The 24621-nt window shown below is 51.7% G+C and overlaps 1 protein-coding gene across 4 annotated transcripts in view; it reads left to right on the top strand.

Annotated features, from left to right (window-relative positions):
• ANKS1A (ankyrin repeat and sterile alpha motif domain containing 1A) overlaps positions 1-24621 on the top strand; it is a 179657-nt gene that overhangs the window by 133205 nt on the left and 21831 nt on the right. For all 4 annotated transcript variants that reach the window (XM_039241830.1, XM_039241829.1, XM_039241828.1 and 1 more), the window contains exons 12-13: positions 14122-14188; positions 19394-19500. In XM_039241830.1, the coding sequence (XP_039097761.1) occupies positions 14122-14188; positions 19394-19500 (174 nt within the window). The remainder of the gene's footprint in view (positions 1-14121; positions 14189-19393; positions 19501-24621) is intronic.

Raw genomic sequence — 24621 nt, 5'->3', positions numbered from 1 at the left:
CGCATTTAACCCCCACGCCGTGCGGCGAAGCAGGCATCATCATCCATATTTACAGACGAGGTTCAGGTAGGATATGAATTCTGCCAGAGGGATAGACCAAAGATAAAGCCTTGCTCTGGCCCCAGAAACTTTTATATGTTAGGCTGCACACGGTGTGAAAGAAGGAGCACAGGTGACTTGATCTGGTTCTGGACAAAATTACAGGGTGAAGACCTGGGGGCTGCAGACAAGGCAGAGGCCTGCCTGGCTCGGGCTTGGGATCTCAGGAGTAGCAGCAGTGTAGATTGGTGGGTGGGGTGGGATAAGAGGTAGGCAACACCCTTAGGCCTCCGGCCAGGGTCAGGCATCACACGTGCACTGTCGTCCATGGTCTCGGCTCTGCTTTCCTACCCAGAAAGCAGTTCTCCGTGTACTTGTATCTTATCCTCTGTGAGTATATTTGGGGGACATAAGAATGCCATTCCCATGTTTGTTTTATGCTCCTTGATGGGTGGGGCAGGGCACAAGCTAGTTCCTAGCTCAGGCTTTTTCTTTAGGATGACCGTGGATCCCCATGAGCTTCACAACACATCTAGGAGACTTAGAGGACTCCAGTTGCTTTGCCTCCCTGTCTCATGGTCTGCGGGGACCACGTGGAGGGGAAGGGTCTTAGTTAACCTGGCGACTCTGTCTCTGTGCTCCCAGCTTGAGATCTGGGCTGCGAGGAGTTCCTGTTACCAAGTGCTGTGTGTGAGTGAGTGGCAGCTGTGAATTTGACTTGGCATGAGGTAGCCTCTGAGTTGATTGAATGTAAAAGCCCGTGACTTGCTAATGCCTTTGATCTGTAACTCACACAGCCCTGGCTGGTTGGCCCTGGCCCCTGGCAGTGATCAGTGAAACCCTAAGGCATTGTGCAAACAGGAACTGCAATGAGGAAGAAGGAAGGGCTGACAGGATGCTGGGATTCACCTGGCTTTTCAGGAAAGAGTAGCCAGAGAGGGGTTCTATGTCTCTGGTAGTTTAGCTGTTTGTGAATTACTGCGTGGCATCTGTGACGGGGTTAGTGTTTATCCGGCGCTCCTGCCAGCTCCCCGTAGGGGCTTTCTGCATGGGCACTTGGGACGGGGTTGTTTGCTTAATTACAAAACTCTGTTAAAGGAGGAAGTCATTTTTAAAAAGAACACGAAGAGGGGGGCCTGGGTAGCTGGGTTGGGCATCTGACTTCAGCTCAGGTCATGATCTCATGGTTTATGGGTTCGAGCCCTGCATCGGTCTTTTGACTATCAGTGCAGACCCAGCTTCAGATCCTGTGTCAGCCTCTCTCTGCCCCTCTAACCCTACCCTGCTCGCTCCCACGCACTTTTCCTCTCTGTCTCAAAAATAAATTTAAAAAAAATTTTAATAAAGAAAAAGAACACAAACATTTTAATTTAACCCCAAACAAATAGGTGTGCCTCCCAGGGTTAGATGTAGAGTTAGGCCTTTTCTTTGCTGTTGACATGCTGGTTTGGACTTCTCCCTCCTCTTCGTTACACGAATCACGTCCATAAAACACCATTGGCTAAAACTTGCAGTTAGTCTGAGTTTCTTAAAAAAGGCAAGAATTTAGTCACTGGTGAGTACAGAATCCTTCTAGAATTTTTCATTTATTTCTCCAACAACACCTAATTCAGAGGCAGTAAAAAAATAATCCTGTTACTGAGTCTCTTCAAAGCATCTATTTGGTTGTCCCAGCGACTGCTCTTTTTATGCTCGTTTCATCATTTGTGTAACGTTTAATTAAACTTCCCTTTTTTCATCAACAAATACACAGCCATCTTAAGCCAGTTTTGGAAATGAGCCCAACTACTTGGTAAGCGCATCAGTCGGTGGGGTAGAACCAGGAGACCCGCTGGTGTGTTTGAGAGAAGCCTGCCAGCGGGGAGCGTGAGCGCGAGGTTACAGAGGGGAGAGATGGTGTGCGGCTCTGTCCAGCCGGTGGAGGTCATTAATGGGCTTGCGAAGGAGGGGGTGTCAGTCCCCGTGCAGATGGGCCTGCTGATTCCACATTCTGCCAGCTCTTTCAGAGGCGGGGGGCGGGGGGGGGTGCCGCTGAGGTCAGCACCACGGCCTCCAGCCCTCACCTCTACCTTTGCGGGGGAGGGGAGCAGGCCTGAGTGGAGACCCTGCTTCCTCTGCTCTGTCCTGCTCTCTGGTTGGGGTCCCCCCACCCCTGTGTTCTTGTGTTCTTGCCGAGGAGCTGCCTTGTAGAAAGACATCGCCCCCCTCACATGAAACATTTTGTCCTGAATGGAGAAGCGGCCCCCAGCCGAGTGTCCAGGAAGTGAGCCATTGTTCACACAGCATGTTCTAAACATTCTCTGCCAGAAGGAAACCTTTTCCCTCGGCTTTGTCCTTTTTTTTTTTTTTTTTTTTTTAAACAAAGGAACCTGGGTTTTGATTAACTTGTTTTTTAGGTAGAATTCTGTTTGTTTTGGAACCGGATGAATGTGAATCATGAGTGCAAACCCTTTCTAATGTCTCTAAACTGAAACAAGCATGGGGGTAAGACTGTGTGAGCTGTTTGCCTGGGGTCTGTGCTTTTGCAGGGACCGCAGGTGTTTCTCAGTGTAAAGCAGGACTTACAAGTGCGTCCAGTGGGTTCCAGCGTGAAAACGAAATGACTCTCAGGCTCAACCTCGTTTTTCCGAGGGCTGAATTTTAAAACACTCCTGGGTACTTTACTGCTATGGCCCCTGGACGTGGCAGGGACCAGAACTTCCCAGGAACAGGGGCAGACAGATACGGCCTTCGGAGAAGGAGCAAATCTCCCTTTCTGTGCTTACACTGGCAAGAAGCTTGTCTTCACCTATGGGACGATGTCTTTCAGGGAATGGATGAATCACACGAAGACCCCATGTCTTTTTTTTTTTTTTAAACATTTATTTGTTTTTGAGAGACAGAGACGGAGAGGAAGCAGGCTCCATGAGCTGTCAGTACAGAGCCCAACAGGGGCCTGAACTCATGGACCACGAGATCATGACCTGAGCTGAAGTCGGACGCTTACTGAGCCACCCAGGTGCCCCAGACCCCCCATCTTTTAGACAGAGCCTGCTCCAGGGTCCTAGTAAACAAACTCCTCATTATAGCCCCTCTAGAAATCAAACACAGCGCTAGGACCCCGTGTGCATTGTCTCACAGCTTTACAGCAGCCCTGTGTTGATGTCTCCATTTTGCCTTTGAAGAGATGGGGTCTTGAAGAAGACGGGTCAAGTAGTTTGCCCATAGCAGTGAGCCCATGGGGAGGAATTTTTCCACACTTTATGGAAGAGGAAGTTGAAAGAGAAATTAAATGACTTGTCTAAGGTTCCACAACTAATTTTAAGAGTTTTTTTTTTAGAAGAGAAATAGAACAATTTTATTATTATATAAACATTAAACCAGAATGTGATGTGCACTAATGTCAATCTGCTAAGAGATTAGAGAGACAGAAAGAAATCTCATCCTTCTTTTTTTTAATACAAAATATTTTTTTTTAACTTTTTTATTTTCTTACAAATAGTTTATTGTCAAGTTGGTTTCCATATAACACCCAGTGCTCATCCCCACAAGTGCCCTCCTCCATGCCCATCTCCCCCCCCTCCCTTTTAAGAGTATTTTAAATGAAAGTTTCTTACTCCAAAGTCCTTGTTCCTTCCTCCGCTTCACAGAATCTTTTCAGTGTTCCCACATTTGAAACTGTGCTCTGAGCTTTAATAGAGTAGAAGCTAGGCCCTAAATAAGCTGGATGTCATCAATCATAAAGCTAATGAGTTGGGTGTGGGTCACAGATTTCTAGTGCTCTGACCATGGACGTTGTTTTTCTGCTCTGACGTTTAGTTTCCTCTTCTGTAAAGAGGGCAGAATCCGAGCTCTCCCCCAGGCTGCCTGTGAGGATGAACCAAACCACAGGGAGGGCACTGAGCTGGTGCTCATTGCAGAGTGCCCCATGGACAGAACCCAGCCTCCAGAACCTGCCAACCCTGGGAGGCTCGAGGGGTAACGTTGATCACAAGTACTTTCTGATGGAAACCAACTTGACAATAAACTATTTAAAAAAAAAAAAAAAAGTACTTTCCCAGGGGTGCCTGAGTGGTTCAGTAAGGTAGGCCTCCAACTTCGGCTCAGGTCATGATTTCATGGGTCCATGATTTCAAACACCACATCAGGCTCTGTGCTGACAGCTTGGAGTTTGGAGCCTGCTTCGGATTGTGTGTCTCCCTCTCTCTCTACCCCTCCCCCCCTTCAAAAATAAACATTAAAAAAAATGTTTAAAGTACTTTCCGAGTAGATGTGTACCTTGCTGTGAGCACCTGAATTCGATTTTCAAGAAAGAGGACCTCCCTAAGTAGGAAAGGGATAATTGGAATAGTTGTCAGCACAGTCCACCCACATTTCCCTTGTTCCTTCAGTGTTCTGAGGGTGGATTTGATCTCATTTTATTGATTTCAGGCTCTAGAGGATACAAACGCATTCCATTAGCCAAGTATTCTAACATGGTGCTTCCCGTACTGAAATCAGTCACTGAGGGAGGGATCAGTGTCTTTTGAGTCGGATTAATACAAACCAGTTTCCCAGGGTTTGCTCATCCTTGGGAACACTGATAATTGAGTTTTCAGACTGTCAAGACCAGGGTGAGCCTAGGTTCCAGAATAGAGAAAGCCACACCACAACAGAAAAGCTGAGGGCCCTTCACCCGCAAGCTTGGTGACACGGAATAATGGTGAAGTCAGCTTTCCCACATTCCTTTCTCTTTGTTTCCTATGCCTGTCTCTGCTTATTAGCATGTTGAGCAGAGTTCATTACAATTGATGAAACTTCAATCAGTGTTGACCTTACTATTTACTATTCTCTGAAAGATTTGATCCCGAAAGAAGTATTTTTCCCAGCATTTTATTCTGAAAATTTTCAAACATGCAGAAAACTTGAAAGAGACTAGAATAGTGAGTACCTATATACCCACCACCTCGAGCCTAGATTCTGTAATTACATTTTACTCTGCTTGTTTTATCTCTTATCCATCCGTCCATCCCTCAGTCCACTTACAAATTGGTTATTTTTGGATGGGTTTCAGAGTCACTTGTGGTCATCATACATTTCATCCCTAAACAGTTTAACCATGTTGTCTATCATTAACTAAAGTTTGATAGATATTTGTTCATAGGGTTTAGAGAGGAGGGGCAGTAAAATGTATACAAAATGAAATGCATACATCTTAAGTCTACTATTCCCTGAGTTAGGACAGATACAGACATTTATGTGACCCAGATTCCTATCAAGATGCAGAATATTGTCATAAACTCAGGAAGTTTGCTCATGCCCCTTCCTGGTCACTCCTTACTGTGCTCTACCCCCCTGCCCCCCTCCCCCCAGCAACTACTCTTCTGAAATTTTTCCACCTCCATAGATTAGTTTCGCCTGTTCTAGAACATCATCTACATGGAATCAGTGCATTGTGTGCACTTTTGTGTAAGGCTTGTTAAAAAGAAAAACAAAGGCCCAGAATGACTTTCCTTAGACCAGGTCACCAGGCTGGGGCTTATTTAACCTAATCTAATTGCACTTTGAACGTCCCCTAGAAGGTCATCTCTCACCAGGTCAGTCTGGAATTTTCTGGTCAGCACCAATAAGGTAATCTGTCACAGTCCTCAAAGGAAAATGAGGTAATCTACCTACTAAGACCCTTTTGTCCCCAGGGGAAGGTGACCTCACCTGAAAAAATCCTTTTTTTTTTCTGTTTTTGACTTCCTTGTCCTGCCTTTGAAAACCTTTCCCTTTCTAGGTCTTCGGAGCTCCCCTCTGCTTGCTAGAAGGGATGCTACCGACTCATGAATCATTTAGTAGAGCCAATTAGATCTTTAAATTTACTCAGTTGAATTTTATTTTTTAACAGGCTTATCTGAAAGATTTTAACTAGTGCTTTAAAATGAATTTTGAGAACACTGTCAACTTCATTTATCCAACTTCTGTTCATAACCTCAGAGACCATTAGGAGTGGGTAAGCTGCAACAAATCTCAGGGCAGCTGACAGATACTGATAGTGTATTTGTAGTAAATGTATATGATCTTTTTTTTTTTTTACACCATAAGCATGTGTATTTTGGTGCTGAGAATTTTATATCTGACTCCCTAGTATTACGAGGCAGATATTCCCCTGCAGAATCTGAGGAGCTGGTGGATGTGGAACCCTTTCCCCGGCCACACTGCTGAGGACATCAGTTCTGAATGGGAATTTAGAGTGTTTTTCTGTGGGCTGGTAGAATCAATTGCCAGGCTAACAGTGCAGCCAGGGTGTTTTAATGACATTCAGATTGTGGAAGAATGGAAGCAAAGGATGATTACTTGGTGATGGTGGCAGGGAAAGAAAACCAAGGAAGGTCCAGCGAGCAGGTTGCCAGGGTTTTGGGGGACTGCAGCCTCCCCCAGGTCTGTGGGCTTCCTCTTCCTCCTCATTCCGCACCCCCCAGCCCCCAAATAAGCCTACTCCTGGGTAGAAAGGAGATTGCGTAAATTGGAGTAGAACCCAGATACATAATCCTCATCAATCTTCTAGAGTCTTGCCCCACTTATTAAAGCCAGTATTTGGCACAAAACCTGGAGTTAGGTGGCAAGCCATAATAAAGTTAATTGGAATCTAGGTCTCCCAACTTTTTTTCTTCTTTCAGCGGTTTTCATGAGGCTTTGAGTTAAAGATTTGCCTGGATGTTTGGCTGTTCTAGGGTGAGAAGGTCACGGGCAAGTGTTATTTGCACGTAAGGTCCTCCTTCCTAGGTAAGGTCTTCCCCCTGTTGAGATGCCAGTTCTGAGGCATGCACATCTCGCATCTCTGTGGGTCAGGATTGTGTCCCTGGTCAGAAAGGGCCCCTGGGAGAAGTGGGGTGGAAGGTGCTTTGGGGAGGGGGACCGGGAAGGCCCAGTCAGTAACCTAAGTGGGGTGTGAAAGGTAAAAAATGAGGAAGGAGGGGGGAGGTTTGGGGACTGAAGTGCTGTGGGGAAGCTGCAGCTCCTTTGACTTTGAGCTCCCCCGCCCTCCCCCAGAGTCCAGCCTGGGGCAGACACATGCAGGCTTTAACATGAGCCCGGCAGTGACACAAGTACAAAACACTTGTGAAACAGAACCGCTCTATTGTCTCCCAGCCTGGGAGGATTGAGAAGGACGGTAACAACGTGGGGGGGGGGGGGGGGGGAGTGCAGCGATAAATATAGCAACAATCCGTGTGCCCCCTGTGATGAGACAAATTAAGCCTCCGCAGACAGTGTGCTCCGTGGAAAGAAGTTACTCAGTGTCAGTGTAGCTGCCACCGCAGCCTCTGCCTCCTTTCTGCCTCCCAAGGCCCGAAGGCCGGCCTTGAGTCTCTTGGCAGACATTTATTCATTCCCTGCCCTCTTCTCCCCTCCCCCACCCTCTCCTGCCTCCCTCTCCGAAAAGCAGTTAGTTGACAAGGTTAGAAAATCAGGACGAATAATTTACTTCAATCCATCTCTGTCTTTCCGGAGGCCTTGTGCAATGTGGTCAAGGGTGGAGGGAGAGGGGGGGAAAAAATAACCCCGACCCTGGTCAGTGACCCTTTTTCAAATGTGGAATCCAAAGCCCACTCTAGGCTGAGTCTGCTGCCGAGACGCAGTTAAGACGGAGGTGGTGATGAATTCTTATGTGGTTTCTGGGCCCCAGAGTGCAGCTGTCAGCAGTCTTCAGGGTGCCTGGCCCAGCTGGAGGTGCCCGCCGACTCGCACATCAGCAGAGTCACCTGATGGCATGGGCACAGCCTCCAGTGAGACGGAGGTGCTTGAGGCTCAGTTCCTGAGCCCCGTGCTGCTAGGAATGCACGGCAATATCCAAGCAAGGCCATTCAGCCAGAGGAGAGGGCCTGCCACTCAGGCACCCTGGATCAGGGAGCTCGAGCTCTCCCGGGAGCAGACTCCGCCACAAATGGCACTTAGCAGAAGCGAGAGCTGTGCCATCCGCCAGGAGTTTGGGAGTCAGCCCACAGAGCAGAGCTCCAATTCCCTCACCTGAAAAATCGGATGATATGTTTGCTTGGCAGTGAGTTGAGGCTCTACAGGATTGCTGAGGGAGAGGGCCAGCTGGTAGTTGTAGGGTGTGAGGTTGTGGTGCCAACAGCCCAGGGAAGTTGGAGAAAGAGAAGAATGAGGGCAGGGGACTTGGAGGAGGCAGACCGGGGTCCAGAAGCATTGGCTGCACTTCCTCTCTTACAAGTATTAATGAGGGGACTGGCCCAGTGTGGGCATTTAACAAATTGTAGCTGTTCTTGTGTGTCACTGGCCACCGCCGGCGGGCCAGCTCTGCACATGGCTCCATGTGGGATCTAAAAGAGACAGCATGAAACAAGGTCCTGGCCCTTAGTGGCTCTAGGGACACCTCCTAAAACAGTTCATCGGGAAAATAACGTTACAAAGCAGAGTGTGTTTCCAGACCAATAAGGTGTTAAGCATTGGGACAGAGAAGGAGAGGTAGAAAGGGTCTCCAGACCAAGCGGTGCAGGCCCAAGGGGATTGGTATGTGTTTTCCAACTGGTGGGGGAGTCCTTGGGAGCTGGGAGCTCCCCAGGCAGCAGAAAGAGGGTCCGGAGGGGATGCCTGACCTCAAGAGCCACATTCTGGCGAATTGCAGAAACTTCTCCCTTCATGCTCCCATTTGCACCAAAAGAAAATAGGAAGAAGGTCATCCCTTTCCTTTGTTCCTCTACATCAGGCCCCAACCTGTGGGCGTGCTGACCAGGCTGATAACTGCTCTTCTGATATTTGACTACAGATGGGAGCCCCTGAACATAGCCATTGCTTCTAACTTGTACCACTTTCCGGAAAGGAGGTTTCACACAGGCCTTGGATCCAAGTCGCACTGAGACTTGTGGTTTCTCCGGTGGACTTCCTGTTCCTACAGAAGTGTTTCTGCCCCCAACACCTGTCTTTCCCCTTCCCTCACTCCTGATAAACAGTGAAAAAGTCTGTTGTAATCTGATAGACTTTTCCCAAAAGCCAGGGTATAGTGATAGGGAACGGACACCTGTCTATATACAGAATATCACCTCCCATTGCCAGCCTTTGAGCACTCATGATTGGTGTTCTGGGGGTTTTTTTGTTTTGTTGTTTTGTTTTGTTTTGTTTTGAGAGAGAGAGAGTAGGGGAGGGACAGAGGGAGAGGGAGAGAATCTGAAGCAAGCTCCATGCCCAGCAGGACTTGGGGCTTGATCTCACAACTTTGAGATCATGACCTAAGCCGAACTCAAGAGTCAGACTCTTAACTGACTGAGCCACCCTGCACCATACAGTCCTGTGTTCTAAACAAGCACGTGTCAGAAGATGTGAGCAGCAGGGTCTATAGTGTTTGGGGGTTTGTTTGTTTGTTTGTTTTCAGCCACATGAGGAATATATTTTATATATCCTTGGTGGGGGCAGGAGAGGAGAGTCTAAATAAAATAACCTCAAGGGGCTCCTGGGTGGCTCAGTCAGTTAAGTGTCTGACTTCAGCTCAGGTCATGATCTCACGGTTCGTGGGTTCGAGCCCCGCATCGGGCTCTGTGCTGACAGCTCGGAGCCTGGAGCCGCTTCGGATTCGGTGTCTCCCTCTCGCTCTGCCCCTCCCCTGCTCACACTTTGTCTCTCATAAATGAATAAATATCAAAAAAAAAAATTTAATAGAATAACCTTGAGTACATTTTGAAAATGGAATCTTTTCAATCATTTTTAAAATATATGTATCTAGGGGCGCCTGGGTGGCTTAGTCGGTTAAGCGTCCGACTTTTGCTTAGGTCATGATCTCGCGGTTCGTGGGTTCGAGCCCCACGTCGGGCTCTGTGCTGACTGCCAGCTCAGAGCCTGGAGCCTGTTTCAGTCTGTGACTCCCTCTCTCTCTGACCCTCCCCTGCTCGCGCTGTCTCTTTCTCTCTCCTAGAAATAAATAAAACATTAAAAAAAATAAAATAAAATATATGTATCTATTATGTTGATAATTTTCAGGCCTTACCAACCCCAAATATAAGCTCCCTATAGAGTTTATGTGAAGTGCAGTATTAAAGCATGACCACTGTCCTTCTTTCCCCCAAAATGTCACTGATCCTAAACAATAGAAAAGAGAATATTGAACTGTGCCCTTCCATGACATCCCACCTGCCTACTTTCTCCCCTGAGATGTAGAACATTTCTGAGAAAACAGCCTAATCAGATTTGTTTTTAAACTCAAGGCTAAATGGTTAAAGTCCACAAAGTATACAGATGAGAATGGTATTTGTTTTCCCTGACAGCTCCTCTTTGTCTAGACTGAAATGACCATGTTCTCCCTCTGCTGGTTCTGGGCCACAGAGCATGTGGCAGGAAGAGAAGAGACCCAGACTCCTCCCTGTTTCCCCAGCCACTGAGCAGGGTCACAGCCCCAGACAGCTCTGTGCTTATGGATGGCGTCAGGGCGGACACTTGCCAGTCTCTGCCCAAACAGGACCTCTTCACTGCCATGTTCGTCCCAGCCCTGGGTCTCTGCCAAGGCAGGAAGGGGTGCTGGGTTGTAAGCTGTCAGTAAACTGCCGAGTACTCCTAGTTCCTCTATAAACTAGAATCTTCTCAGCTTGACTTAGATGCTACAGTTCACAGGACAGCGACATGCATAGTTGCAACGAAGTAGTTGTGAGAGTGTCCTCGCATACCCTGCCGGAGGGTGGGCGGTGGAAATAAGGACTGTTCCTGGCCCTTTGTAGTCAGTGTGAGGGTGACTCCTGGGGCCCACAGGAAGGAAGGAACAGAGCAAAGAAGCAGCAGGGTGTCCAACTCGGTTCACTCGGATTTCAAAAGGCCCTTTGGCAAAATCCCATGAATTGGGCAGCCAGTAGATGCTGATTGGCTCGGTCAGCTGGGGCTTTGGGTGTGAGGGGATTATGACAATCATGAAATAGGTACTGCAGATGACTTGATTTTGTGTTAACATTACAGCTGTCTTGGGGTTGTCCTCCATTTCAGCTCTTTCCACCCTTGACAGTCTGCCCTGGGAAAGCAGCTTTTTCTCTGCTAGCTTTAAGTAAATGGAACACCCCCCTCCCACCGCACCGCTGTCGCTTTCATTCATTCAGTACGTTTAACACAAGCCAGGCCCACAGGGGGCAAAATGGCAGGTAAAACATGCTTTATGCCAACTCTTGTGGCTTTTACAGTGACGCTTCTCCCACATACACCCTCTCTGGCCTGGAAGAGAGATCTGTAGCCTGGTGGAGCCATTCCAAGGGTAAGGACCCCATTCCCCACCCCCAGGCAGGAAAAAGTTTTCTCATCCCGAGCACCCTACTTTTCTCCTGTAAATCTAGAAAAGAAAAAGGAAAGAACATCAACAGATATCTATGGAATGCCTGCTCTTTGCCCAGCTTGGAGGCTCCTGTGATCTGGGCAACCCAGACTCTGGGACCTGGGCACTGACATTTAGTAATTTATTGCAGCCTGGGAGTGGGGGAGCTGCTTGGCCTGTCTCCACACCTCCCTGAGCCTTTCCTGTGGAAGAAGAGGCACTCTAGGGGAATATAACCAAACCAGTAGGTTGAAATTGGGAGGGGGGCGGGGGGGAGATTTCAGTCTGTAAAAAGACAGATGTTATAAATTGGCAGTTTCTGCAGATAGGGCCAACGACCGGGAGAGATGGCGAGTGCCCCCTCTCTGGAAGGCCTTTAGCAAATTCAGACACGCAGGGGGGGTTGGGATTATACAACCTGTGGGGTCCCTGCTGCTAAGTCAGGATTTTGTGCCTGGAAGAACTCTCAAGAGGAGCCGTGTAGACAAACATGTATGTAGAACAGTGTTCATCGTGGCACTGTTGAGAATGAGAAAAGATTGGAAACTACACACATGACCACCAGGGGACTGGTTAACTAACTAGTCACACACTGGATGACCTATCTCATCCGTTAAAAGGAATGTTCTTATGAACTGTGGGAAGAACTCTAAAATGTATTATTAAATTGAGAAAGCAAAATGCAGAGCAGCATATGCAGACTGCCTGTGTCAGTGTGGGAAGTGGGATATCTTCGTATGTTTGCTTACATGTGGCTGGAACAGATCTAGATGCACACTGGAGAAACTGGTTATACTGGTTCCCTGCAGGGAGGAGAGCCAGACAGCTGGGAGACAGGGACAGGGAGACTTTCCTCTGAATAACCTTTGTAGCTTTTGAACTTTGAACCATGTGGATGTACGTCCTGTCAAAAAGTTATAAGTAGGGGCGCCTGGGTGGCTTAGTCGGTTAAGCGTCCGACTTTCGCTTAGGTCATGATCTCACGGTTCGTGGGTTCGAGCCCCACATCGGGCTCTGTGCTGACTGCCAGCTCAGAGCCTGGAGCCTGTTTCAGTCTGTGACTCCCTCTCTCTCTGACCCTCCCCTGCTCACACTGTCTCTCTCTCTCTCCTAGAAATAAATAAAAACATTTAAAAAAAATTTTTTTTTAAAAGATATAAGTAAAAACATTTTTTTCAACTTTAAAAATAGCTAGGTGTTTACTAGGTTGGAGCTCTAAGGCAAACAGGGGAAGTGGAGGGCACACGAACCATTTATCATGCATCTTCTGTGAGCCAGGCCTTTGGCTAGACACTCTGTGTGAGTGCTACTTTTAATCCACACAGAAACCCTTCATAGGAGGCAAGACTCATCCCCATTTTTTGGAGAGTCAGCATGGAGGCTGGGAAAGGGTGAAGATGCTCTCCTGTCTGCGTGGGTCTTTCCCTCGCACCAAGCTGCCTGTTGAAGGAGGCAATTCTTGAAATATATGGGAGCCAAAGGAAGTGATGCATTAGGAAGGGAAGGAGGAAGGCATTCTCTTCAAGGGGCAGGGCAGACCTGTGGCGGCACTGCCTGCTTCCATGCTGGCCTCTGGGCTCTGGGGCCCCTGAGCGGAGGCACATCTCCGTTTGCTCCACAGCTCAGACGTGTTGTGTTTCCCTTGGCTTTTGCTGAGCTCAGGGATGGAGTTCACCGTGTATGTAAAAAGGCAGTTTTCTGAGGCTGGAGGAAAATAGCTATAGCTCTCGGCTGCAAGGGGGAAGGAATGGGCTTCTTCTGGGCTCTTCTGCCGGCTGTCAAATGTGCTGTCTTCATCTGCCAGCTGGAGGCTGGCTGGAGAGTTGTTGTGGTTTGTTTGTTTGGTTTTTTTTTTTTTTGATCGTCAGACCCAGGCTCCTTACTTGCACTTAGAGGAAAAAGCATCCAAGCCCTGGTACAAAAGGTTCTCTTAACAAAATTTTTTTGGAAAAAGAGCCACGAATGAGCTCATTATCACTGCAACCCAAAAGAGGAGGAGGAGGGGAAGAGAAGGTGGCTGCCTCCTTGCTGCCCTGTCCTGCCCGTGACCAGGTTTCCTGGAGTGGGGGGCTTGGCTCTGGCTCGGGGTGACCAAAGCCAGATGGCTAGAACAGGTGGTCCGTATGGGGGACAGTGCTGGAGACATGGGATGCTTGGAGGCCCGCTCTCTGCTGCGGTCCCGAGGAAGGGCTCATGTCTGTGTCTTCAGAGAGCAAAAGATCCTCTGATCAGAGTTACCGGCCTGCCTCCCTTTGATTTCTGAGAGGTTCCTGTGTTAGGTTCTCTGCTTGCCTCAGTGCTAAAAATTGTCCTCACATCTCAGAGCTGGCAGTCAGGCAGCACCAATGATCTGTCGAGTGCTGGGACTTGCCAGGCACTGCCCTAGGCACTCAGGTTGTCACAGGGAAGCAAGTTGGCAAAGTCACGACTCTCCTGGAATTTAAATTCTGGTGCAAGCAGTGAAATGTGCCAGGTCTGGCCTGCCGTTGTCCCATCTCTGCTAGGCTGGGGGCAGTGCTGCGGGAGGGCCATATAAGTGCCTTTGAGGGAAGACTCTTCGGCTTTTCCAGCAGCTGAGCCCAGGTTGTTACCCACTCCCTCCCTTCGGAGTGTGTCTTTAGTCCCTGTTGGGCTGTGGCCACAGAAGGGCCTTTCTTGGTACAAGCAGCAAAGAGTTCTGATCCCTCGCAGGTTGGTGCTTGGACCTTGGAATCATCTGGAAGAGACCTGGAGGGGCCCCCCCACCCCGCCCCCGCCCTGTGCACTGATGGTGAGCTGGTAATGTTTAACTGGTGCCTGACTGCCTCTCCTTTCTGTTCCTCTTTTTTCCGTTTCAGATTGAGAAAATCATGAGCTCTATTGGAGAAGGGATTGACTTTTCTCAGGAACAGCAGAAGATCTCAGGTATCGTACCAAGCAGCCACTTTCCCATGGAATACAGACCCTTGGCTCCTTTCTGGCCCAGGCTTTTCCTCTGACCCAGAGGCCAGACATTTGGTGGGTGAGAGAAGTCAGCCTGTGCCCGCGTCATACTCCTGCAATTCAGACATGTACCTATATGGCCCATCTAGCTGTTATTGTAGGGCTAGGACTCTTTTTATTGTATTGGAGGGGAAATTGCATTTTAGGCCAGCTATTAGGAAGTTGGTGTTTTTTGGTTTTTTTAAGTTAACAGCTGTCACTTGTTCATAATTATTTTTGTAAGTGTAGGTTTTCCCTGATTGGTTTAAGTTGTAGTACACCTCAGCGTTAGTCTGTCCAGCTTCCCAGGCCACTCTGGCGCTAACTCCCCGTGAGATGGTGGCTCTCATCCGGCTGCTCCGTGGTGGTGGCAGAGCATTGTTGGATCAGTGGTCTCAGACTGTTTGCCCGCATCAACTGGAAGGGTGGGCTTTGCGGTTCCTCCTTGTGTCTGTTACTGCATTTTTCCATTACTTAGCCACTCATTTTTACTCTGGCTCAACTGCTACCCTGGGCATTCTTTTCTTTTCAAAGCCCTAGGGGTGAGGGCTGCCTCGATTTCCTTTGTTTGTAGCAGGGAGCTTGAGAGGGCATTTGCCTTGATAATAGAATCAAGGTTGTATTACTTTCTCAGGTGACGTGACATTTCTCAAGGTGCCTCTTAGCTCGCTCACGTCTCACGTCCCATCCCCCAGCACCTGCACCCCCTCTCTGCGACCAGAGCATCCAGGCTGAGTCAGCTCGCTGGGGCCTGGCCTTACCCAGTCACTGAGGAAACACTGAGGAAACGCTTCTCCGACTGAAGGGAAGGGCTTCCTTGCTCATTCAGGAGGCCGTGGGCAGGACTGGCCTCTTAGCCCAAGTGACACCTCTGGTTCCTCTGGCCCTGTGAGAGAGTCTGATGGATGGGGACAAGTGTGCACGTCGGGGAGAAAGGAGCTGCTGATGCCGTGGTGCTTATGGAAATCGCATGGGCTCTGGAGCCTCAGCCCTGGGTTCAAATTCTGCTTCTGGATGCATACGGGTGTTGGGCAAGTCCATTAATCTCTCTGGGCCCCCACTTCCCTAGCTACATTTGGATAATAGTACCTACCTCATAGGTTTGTTGGGAATGACTAATGTTTTCAGATACTAGAGCAGAAGAGGTAAATGGTAGATATGCTCTTTTCTGTCCATAAAATACTTTCTCGTATCAAAAAACCTAGGGAGGAGAGTCATCTGCTGTCCCCTCCACCACTCTTCCAGTGGGTTCCTGGAGCCACCTCCGTCCAGTGGCCTTGTTTCCCCGGCTTCTAGCAGAGAGGGCCCGGCTGGGTGCGGCCCGTCCTCCTCAGTTTTGGGTTGCAGTGGAGTCTGCAGAGGTGGCTCTTCTGGCTCAGCGTTTGTGGCTCTGTCTCCACGTGCTGTCGTGTGCAGGCTCCGTCAAGAGTCAAGTGTTCATTAGGAGTAGGTGTTCAGTACTGAGACAAACACCATTACACTTTTCCAAAACCGAGCTTTAGGGGAGCTCTAAACCGAGCTAGGAAGGGGATCGATAGCAGTCAGTTCGGTTGAAGCAGCTCTCTGCTTGCCTGCACCCCTCTGTGTCCAACGAATGCACGTGCTCGAGAGTCTGGGTCAGAAACATGCCGTTACCTCTTGACTTTGATAAATCAGGAGATGTGGCCGCACCCCCTAGAAAACACATTTTTGCAAGAGCCCTTCTCTTTGGAGGTGATGACACAGATCTCCTTCTTTGCCCTGGTGGTCCCACCCACTAGTTCTTACCCCCACGGACCCGTGTGAGTGGTGAGAGTTGGTCTGGCTTCCCCCCTGGGTCACTGGGTCCCGACCACACAGCCCTGTTTTAGCACCACTGCGTTGAGCCCTCTTCCATATGGCAGTGTAGGGCAGTCCAGGGTGGGCACACGAGAAAGGTTACCTAAACAGAGGATGCCTCCACCCGTGCTACAGAGTCGCAGCCCCCCGTGTCTGCCCTGCTGCCAGGCCATGAAGCACGGGGAGGGTAGACCCAGGTCTGCCCATGAACTCTGTCTTCTGTCTCACAGGTCAGGATAGGGCTTTCCCAAGGACCCCAGGGAGCACCAGCCTTCAGCTCAGCCCAGAGCAAAGCTCTTCCTCATTTTGAATGGTCAGTTGCAGGGTTCAGATTGTCCATAGGTTTCTGGATCTGGGGGAGACTCGGGCTTTGGGGTTGCCAGCCAGGGAGGAGGAGCAGGCCTCCCAGCAGGCAGCTGTTAACTAAAGCATGAGATTGCTCAGTGTGACTGGTTTCGCAAAGGATCGTGTTCTATAGGGCGAGACCCTAGGTGGAATTGGAGTCTTACTCTTGTCTTGGGCCTTAGGACCCTGAGCTGCCCGCACTGGAGCTGGTTACCCAAATCCCCCGCAGACTGGTTTCACGACCCATTCTGCTGTAAGGAATCAGGGAGGGGAAGCCTTCCCACTGGCCCCGGCCACTGGCTGCTTTCCACAAAGGCCTGTCTGTGGAGCGGAAGAGATCACTTGCTTTCTTTTGCTAAAGCCAGCTGCTTTAGCTGTTGAGTAGCCATTCAGTGCAGGCTCCTTCTGGTGCCTGATCTCCCTGCACACACAGCCCCTTCTTCGCCAGGACCATCTACAGCCTGTTGAGCTATTGGTACCCCCAGCATGTTTAGAGGGTGCATGTGGTCCCTGGGTCTTTGTCTCTACATATGACCTCTTCTTTCTTCACGGCTGTACTTGGGGTTTGGTCCTGCCCCCCCCCCCCTTTCTTTGGTGCCTTCCCTCCCATCTCCTCCTCATCTAGATTGTGAGGGGTCTGCTCTGGGCCTGGTGCTTCTCTCCCGGGCTCCAGCAGGCCCAAGTTGCTGAATGTGTCTGCTCACCTGAGGAATAATAGGTATAACGTCTTTATTTGGTCACCTGTTTTTGTGACGCCCCATGGCTTATCCTCTTGGCATAGAGGCACAATCTTTCTTACTTGGTGAGCAGGGGGTCACTTAACCTGTGGGCTATGCCCTAAGGGCGGTAGACACGTTCCTCTGTCCCCTTCTCTGGCTGTCTGAGACAGACAGTTTTGTCTGTTGGCCAAAACTATAGGAATGTGCCTTCTCTCCTTAATAAGCTGTTTCCAGCCCCTTGAGCTGCAGGTAGAGTCTCTCCGTCTCCACCTTTCAGACGCATGTGTGACATGGGATGCCGGGGAGCCTGTCATTTTGCTGTGATGCTTGTGCTGCTGTGTCCTTCTCCCTCGGCAGCAGCAGCAGCAGCGTCTGCTCCGATGTCCGCTCCTTGATGTATTTTCCTGAGCGTGGAAGGGAGGAGGGTGGGGAGGGGAGAGGGGGAGGGCCAGACATTATGAGAGCGAGCGAGGGCTGTGGGGCCGGCAGCAGGCAGCGTGGAGCCTGGGAGCCTCCAGACAAAGCACTCTGCTGCGGTTCTGCGAGCACACATCCACCGGCAGCAGGCGGGACCACAGCTGCCCGGCTGGGGGATTACAAGCAGGAATGAATCAGCAGCCAGGGACACTTGACTTCGTGGGCATACAAGAGCCCGCCACCTAGCTTCTCTGGAGCAGCCGGCCCCAGTCAAGGCCAGGGGACCCGGCATCTCAGTGCTGCTGCAGCGTGCGTCGGGAGGCTACCAGATCCCTGACCACCAGCTGCTCTGCAGAGGACAGAGGAGGGGGAGCCTTGGACAGCGGGTCACCAGGGGCTCCCAGATAACCGAGCCACTTGGCCTTGGCCTGCCTTGAAGGGCAGAAAGTGCCGAGAACAAGAGAATGACTTTCACCGTGTCAGGAGTTCTCTGGAGGTGATGTCTTTGTAGTTGGTTCTTCTTTTTCTTCCCTTTCTCTTTTTTTCCTTCTTCTATCATCTGGTCTTGCCCATGAGAACCAGAGAAGTAGGTGGGGGCTAGGCGCTCAGGTCTGCAGGGAGGGCTGAACTCTGTTCCTCCCCGCCCCGCCCCCCTGTCCAGCCTGAGGAGCAGAGCAGATACATGTCATCCCTGCCCTGCTGGCTCTCGGAGGAGGACGTCAGGATCAGGAGACCCCGGGAAGAGAGTCGCTGTCCCTATCGCTCAGCCAGAGAGAGAACAGCGCCGAACGTGAATAGACTTAAGCCGCCACAGCTCAGCTGACAGAGGACCACTTCCCTTTTCCCTTTTCTTTCATCGGGTTGGGTTTGTCGTCTTTAGCCAAGAACTGGATCTGCCTGCCTGCTTTCCACCTGAGCAGGCAGGCGAGTCACAGGAACAGCCACTATCAGAAGAGGAAAATGAACACCCAGCCCCGGCAAGAGAGCCCGGCCAGGGAAGGCAGCCCTTCGGACCGCACCCTGGTGCGGGAGACACCCCGTTCGCCGGCAGCCAGGGTCTAGCTGTGGACTGGGCTCCTGGCCCCGCTGGCCGCGCAGCCCAGAGGAGTGCAATGTCGCCGTCACAGCAGAGCCACACCTGAGCCCGATCCCCAGGGCCCCCAGCCTGTGCGCTGCACTCGGTCCCACTGCCTTGAGCCTCTGAGCACAAAGGGCTGGTGGCCATGGTTTGCTTATTCCGGGACTGCTGGGGGAAAACAAGTAAAAGTCCCTTTTGTCCCCCTGCCGAGTTCTGTGCTGCTTGTGTTGCATGTGCTGAATGCCCGTGAGCAGCCACCGCCGCTTCGCCCCCGGAGCTCTTGCTGTGTGCCTGTGCCCCTCAGCTGCATGAAGACGCGTGCTCTCTCCTGACCGGTTTGTGCTGCAAGGTCACAGGACTGGTCCCTCGCCCACAGCCCCGCGGGGCCTCCAGGAGTTGCATGGATGTGAGGAGCCCCTGGCCCCTCTAGTGCCCGTGGCAGCAGACTTCCTGAAATGCCTCAGTGTGAACGCTGACGAGGAGTCCCCCCAACCTGTGGGCGGAGACCGTGCCTGTGCCACGGCGGCCCTGGAGCGGCTCAGACTTGCGGGGGTGGGTGTGTGTGTGCGCGGCCCGGGCCCGCCTGCCCTCGGCCTGCACCCTGAAGAGGAGCTGCGGGCCCTCTGCTCTCTCTGGTCTCTTGTACATAGTCTGGCTGCTTTATGGTAATGACCATGATGTGGCAGTGCCATCTGTCTTCCTCTGAGTGCCGCTGCTACCGCCTTAATGGGTTTTCCCTTTTCAAGCGTCTGCCGATTCCTCTCTCGTCAGGTTCACAGACGCTGGAGCAGAGCGTCGGGGAGTGGCTGGAGGCCGTTGGGCTGCAGCAGTATGAGAGCAAGTTGCTTCTGAATGGCTTTGACGATGTCCGCTTCCTGGTAAGTGGCCGCAGGCCTCCTCGGGGGCGGGTGCAGCTCTGCCGAGACGCGCCTATCTGGTCTCCTGTGGACCCTGCTGGAGTGCGAGACAGTACGTAGCCGCATGTCCCAGTGAAGCACCGAAGGAAGTGACTCGGACGTCCAGGAAATCGGCCCTGTGCCGTGTGCCTTCTTTCTAAGCTCCATCCCCCTCCACTCTGCTCCCAGGAACGGTTCTGTAGGGAGAGCTCTATGCAAGTCCGCGTCCCACGAGGCAGGGTCCCTGACCGCAGACCTTTGCCCCTCGCTGGTCTGCCTCTCAGACCTCAGACCACATGCTGTGCACTGAGGCCTCAAGACCATCTCGTTCTGGGTCAGACCCTGGGAGTTTTGGTGGACAGGAGAGCCGGGTCCCCTGTGGTGACTTTCTATCCTGTCTCTGTGGGGTACCACAAGTTTCCTTTATTCCCCAGAATGGGGCCATCCAGCAGGTAGTAGAAGCAAGGAGCTTTGCCCTGCATGGAGGCCTCGTCCCTGCCCAGCCCAGGCCGAGTGGCTAGGGTGGCCATGTGGCTTTGTAGCCTCCTGGACTCATGACCTCAGGGACGGCCCAGAGGAGAGGCTGAACTGGTGGTTGGAAGGATTGATTGCTTTTCTGAGGTATAATTTTGTGGTGTCTTATAAAACACAGTGTTAAAGAAAAAGGAAAACCCAGTGTCTTTCCTCAGGTTCCCTGTGGGATAGAGGCCTGGCTGGGGCCCTAAGCTTAGGCTCCAGTGCTTCTTCTGTCAGTCCAGAAGGTGGCTCAGGCACCCATGAGCATTCCTCTCCTGGAAGCGTCTCCAGCAGAGGGTGAGGTAAAGGGGTGGGAGTCAGGCAGCCCAGAGCTCCCATCTCCTGTGTAGGTCCCACTGATGAGGCTGCACTTGGTGTCTAACGAATAGCCACCTGCAGGGGATGCTAGCCTGGGGCTGCCGGGAGGGACCCTGTCTGGGACAGGCTCACCTCACCTGGGCCACCCTCCCGCTCCAGGGCAGGCAGTAAAGTCTGCAGTAAGCCACCTTCCAAAACCAGCTCATTGGTTTTCAGCTTTTAAAAGTCTTGGGTTTTTAAATAGCAAAATTTTTTCTTTCTTACATTAAACAGTATATTTATGGCTCTTATAACCTAACCCCGACTTACCACGTTCCTGGGGGAAGGCCGACAAACTCAGAGTAGAGGTGGTTGTTCAGCCAGTGAGCTGGGGCAGTTGGCCCCTGTTGCTGAGTGTGGAGGGACCCTCCACTCTCCAAGCATACCCTCTTCACCAGACCAGCCATCAGGCAGGCAAGGGAGAGGGGCTGTAGACTTGGGTCCCTTCCCTGTGCTTCAGTATTTTAGAGGCTGAGCTCTTAACTTCTCGCCCCTCCTTCTGCTACTTTTGCAAGGGGTAAGGTTCCCAACTCTTGAACGTCAAGACTCCTTTAGAACTGCTTCGCTGCCCCTCCCTGTGCTCGCACCCAGAAAGTAGCTAGGTGGGCATCTTGGTAAACCTGGCCCTGAGCCAAATGTCCGTGCCAGAGGGTGCAGGGCCCCTGCTGGAACATGTCTCTATTTTTGGGGGAAAGGACACTCACGGCGGGAGGCCAGCAGCTCGGTGTTCCCAGGACCCCCCAGGCCCATCCGGTTGCTCTGGGTACGAGCCATCCCTCATTGCTGCCGTCTCGGTCCCAGCAGGGCGCTGGCAGGCGTACGGGAAGGAATGCTGATCGCACCACAGTTGGGCATGTTACTTCACATAACTTGTGTGGCCCAAGAAGCTGTGCAGAGCAGCCTGGGCAATTGCATGTAAATTGCCAGATGGCCTGTAAGGCTGATTGTTTTAGCAACCAGAAAAAAGGGGGGAAAATGCAAGAAAGGGGGCGTTTTTATTGAGAAACATTCTCTCGTTGCATATGGTATAATTTCTATCACATTAGCTGTGGCATGTCTACACGTAGTCTGGTGTTTGGTAGGTGGCACATGTTTTTCTTCATTCTGAAGTGCCCTGGAGACTTCTGCAAGGTGCACAAGTAGCTTCCAGGCAGCCAGGCTCTCGATGTAGGAGGAACATCTGGACACTAAGCGTGTTTCCCAGAGCAGGCACCGCTGTAGAATTTCTCTGTGACAGGGTCCTACAGCTCCCCCTCGGGGTGGGCGGCCATGATGATGGTCTCATCATCTGTGCCTTCCTTTCCAGACAACCTTGGCCGTGATACTTGGCAGCGACAGGGAATTCACCACCTTATAAAGTAGTAGCCACTCGTTCTTTGCATTTGCTCATTTTACCTTCTGGGCCACAGAGAACACACTTAAGCCCTTTAGAAAATTGGAGACTTTCTGTCATGGCCTTGAGGCTCTTGTCTTGTCTGGGTCCAGCATCCTCTCACTCTGAGCTGTTCCTCCTATGCTGTGGTGACTAAGCTGGGTAAGCACTGCACCTTGAACTTTACTCACACTCTGTTGCCTGCTGGTAGAAAGGGCCTTTGATTTGGCAGGGTCAGGGCCAGGGCAGTAGGGGCTGACACTAGACCCTTGGGAGACAGGGCCCCGGAATCTGCCAGCCAGCCCACCACACTGGCTCACTCATCACAGCCGGTTCCATTTTTCACTGTAAGCCTTGTCCCCAGGAAACAGGCTTTCTTAGGAGAAGGGAGGAAATGCATTTAATCACAGAAGGAAGGTCGTTGGTGATAGGGGAGTTGGAAGCTCTGGGCAGCCTGGGACAAGTCTCCATGTCTGGGGACCGAGAGCCTGACCTCCCTTCTCAGAGGCGGCAGTTGAGTCAGTGACGGTGCTCCACATGCTGGAGTGTTAGGCGGGATTAAAGAAATGTTTTTTCTTTAGAGTTTTCTTAAAGAATGTTGGACATGGGGAAACGTTCACCTTGCAGTGTTGAGTGAAGGAATCAAGACACAAAAGTCCATATACAACATGATCATGATTTTTCCAAAAAAGAAAACATCTCTGCCCAAGAGATGCAAGGGAATGAGCCAAAACGTTTTTGCGTGGTTATCCGAGGAGGGTTATGGGTGGCTTTACTCTCTTCTTTGGAACATAAGAGATTTTCTACTTTTCCTACAACACATGGATCTGCAACCAGAAAAGCAAATAATGCAGGTGTCTTCAAGAACTTGATGGTCCAGCTGGGAAAACAAGGCACATAAGGCAATGGAAACAACACAGCAGCCAAGTGCTGAGTACTGTGGTGAGGCGCGTGGGTGCTGTGGGAGCATGTGGGAGGCAGACCCGTGGGCCCAGAGCCGGCGCTAAGCTGGCCGAGGCTCACGTGGGGCCGTGAGGCCCAGAGGCTGGAGACACCGCCAGCAAGTGGCAGGGCCAGGATGCTACCCGCAGCTGTGGCCCAACTTTAACTTCTGGGTTGCACTTGCCATCTGAGGGTTGTAGAGGCTGTGGGGCTTGGAGAGACACAGGCAGAGGGAGGCAAGTGTGGGGCCTGAGACATCTGCAGTAAGGAGGCCAGTGAAGTGATGCTGGGAAGGGCAGGCCACGCCCTGGGCTCAGCTGTGAGGGGCCTGGACAGCCACCCTGTGGGGGGCCATCTGGTTGTGCCCCTCATCAGACAGGGAGGCCCTGGAGTTGAGGTGCACCTTATGTGGCGGGCATGCTGGAGTGTGGGTGCGTTCTGGGTGACAGACAAACGGAAAATGGAAATGAGTCTGGCAGCCAGCTAAGGATGGGTTAGACCCAGACTGAACCACGAGCCCGTCACCTCTTGCAGTCAGCACCGTCAGCGAGGCCTCTTGCTCCTCCCGTCAATTTATTTCTCCACAGGCTTCCATCACACGCAGATAGGCTCCTGCTGTTTTCTTGTCTGTTTCTGAGCCCAGGCCAGCGTGTTCCTGTGTGTTGGGGAGGGATGACAGGTGACGAGGAGCGAGCCCTCAGGGAGCTGAAAGCCATAGGCTTGGGGAGGAGGTCATTCTTTACTGGCCTCCGGGAAGTTTCTAGCCCGGTCCCCAGACCCCGGAGCCTCTCTTCCTGTGTGCTGCCCGGATTAGCTCCTCACTCTTCAGCCCCGGAGGCCTGCTTTCCGCCCCGTGGGGCCATGCCTGGGTTCCTGCCCTGGCTTCCAAGCTCCCTCCCTCTGCCTTCTTCCCTCTCAGGCTTCAAGGGGCCTCTTTGGGCCTGGGCAGAGGTGCCGTGGCACTGCTGTCCAGAAGCCTCCCTGCCTCGACTTCTGTCCACTTGCCCTAGCCCCCCTTTCTCCCCACATGGCGCTCTAACTGCTGGCTGCTCTGTCAGAATTCTCCATGCCCCAGTGTGAGGCAGGGCCTGAAAGGGAGGTTGTCCTCAACTAGGGGCCTTGGAAGGTCAGTGGAGCCAGGCTCTGAAAGGAATGCTCTCAGACAGTGTGGATCCTGCCTCCTGGACTGACTCGGTTCTGTGATCACTTAACTCCTCAGGCGAGGTCCCAGGGGTTGACTGATGTGCCACCAGATGCTTCCTTGTCTCTGCTGGGCCCTTTTGCCTCAATTTGGGCCTCTTGCCAGGCTACGCACTCGGTTGCTCTCCCTCTTCCTTTCTCCCTGTGAGGTGATGTGGCGTTCTTCGGGGTAGGGGTGACACCCCCCCCACCCCGTTGTGTGCTCTGTCCTTCTCCAGGCCCCTTTACAGTGGGAGAAACTAGAACTATTTCCATGTCTGTGAAATGAACTGACGACACGTTAAGATGGAGTTGGTCCAGCCAGCAGCTCCTGTCCTGTAGCGTGTGACTGCGGGCATCTCAGTGTGAGCGGCAGCAGGGCTCTGTGCCGGCGCCTCAGAGCGTCCCAGTGTCCCCGCATCCTAGCCCCACCAGCGTGCCTGTGCAGGAAGTGAGGCCTAGGGGACAGGGTCTGGGAGGCCCATGTGCCTCTGTCAGAGGCACAGACCTCCTCACACACCACATGTCAAAGTTCAGGGGTCCCCAGGCATCCCTGAAGCCCCCCAGTGGACTCTTGGACCCACAGACACCACACTGAATGGATTAAGCTATTTGCCCAATGTTGCTCCTCAGGCAGACAGTTGGGCTGTGACTAGAAGTGGGTCTCTTGGGCCCAGAGCAGTGCCCCCATCTCCCACTCTAGTCCCCACACCTGCCTGCCCAGAAACAGGCTGTGT

This window comes from Hyaena hyaena, unplaced genomic scaffold, assembly GCF_003009895.1.
Source record: "Hyaena hyaena isolate Hyena2069 unplaced genomic scaffold, ASM300989v1 scaffold_202, whole genome shotgun sequence".
Lineage (NCBI taxonomy): Eukaryota > Metazoa > Chordata > Mammalia > Carnivora > Hyaenidae > Hyaena > Hyaena hyaena.
The sequence above is the reverse complement of the archived record's forward strand: the minus strand, read 5'-3'. Positions and strand labels throughout refer to the sequence as shown.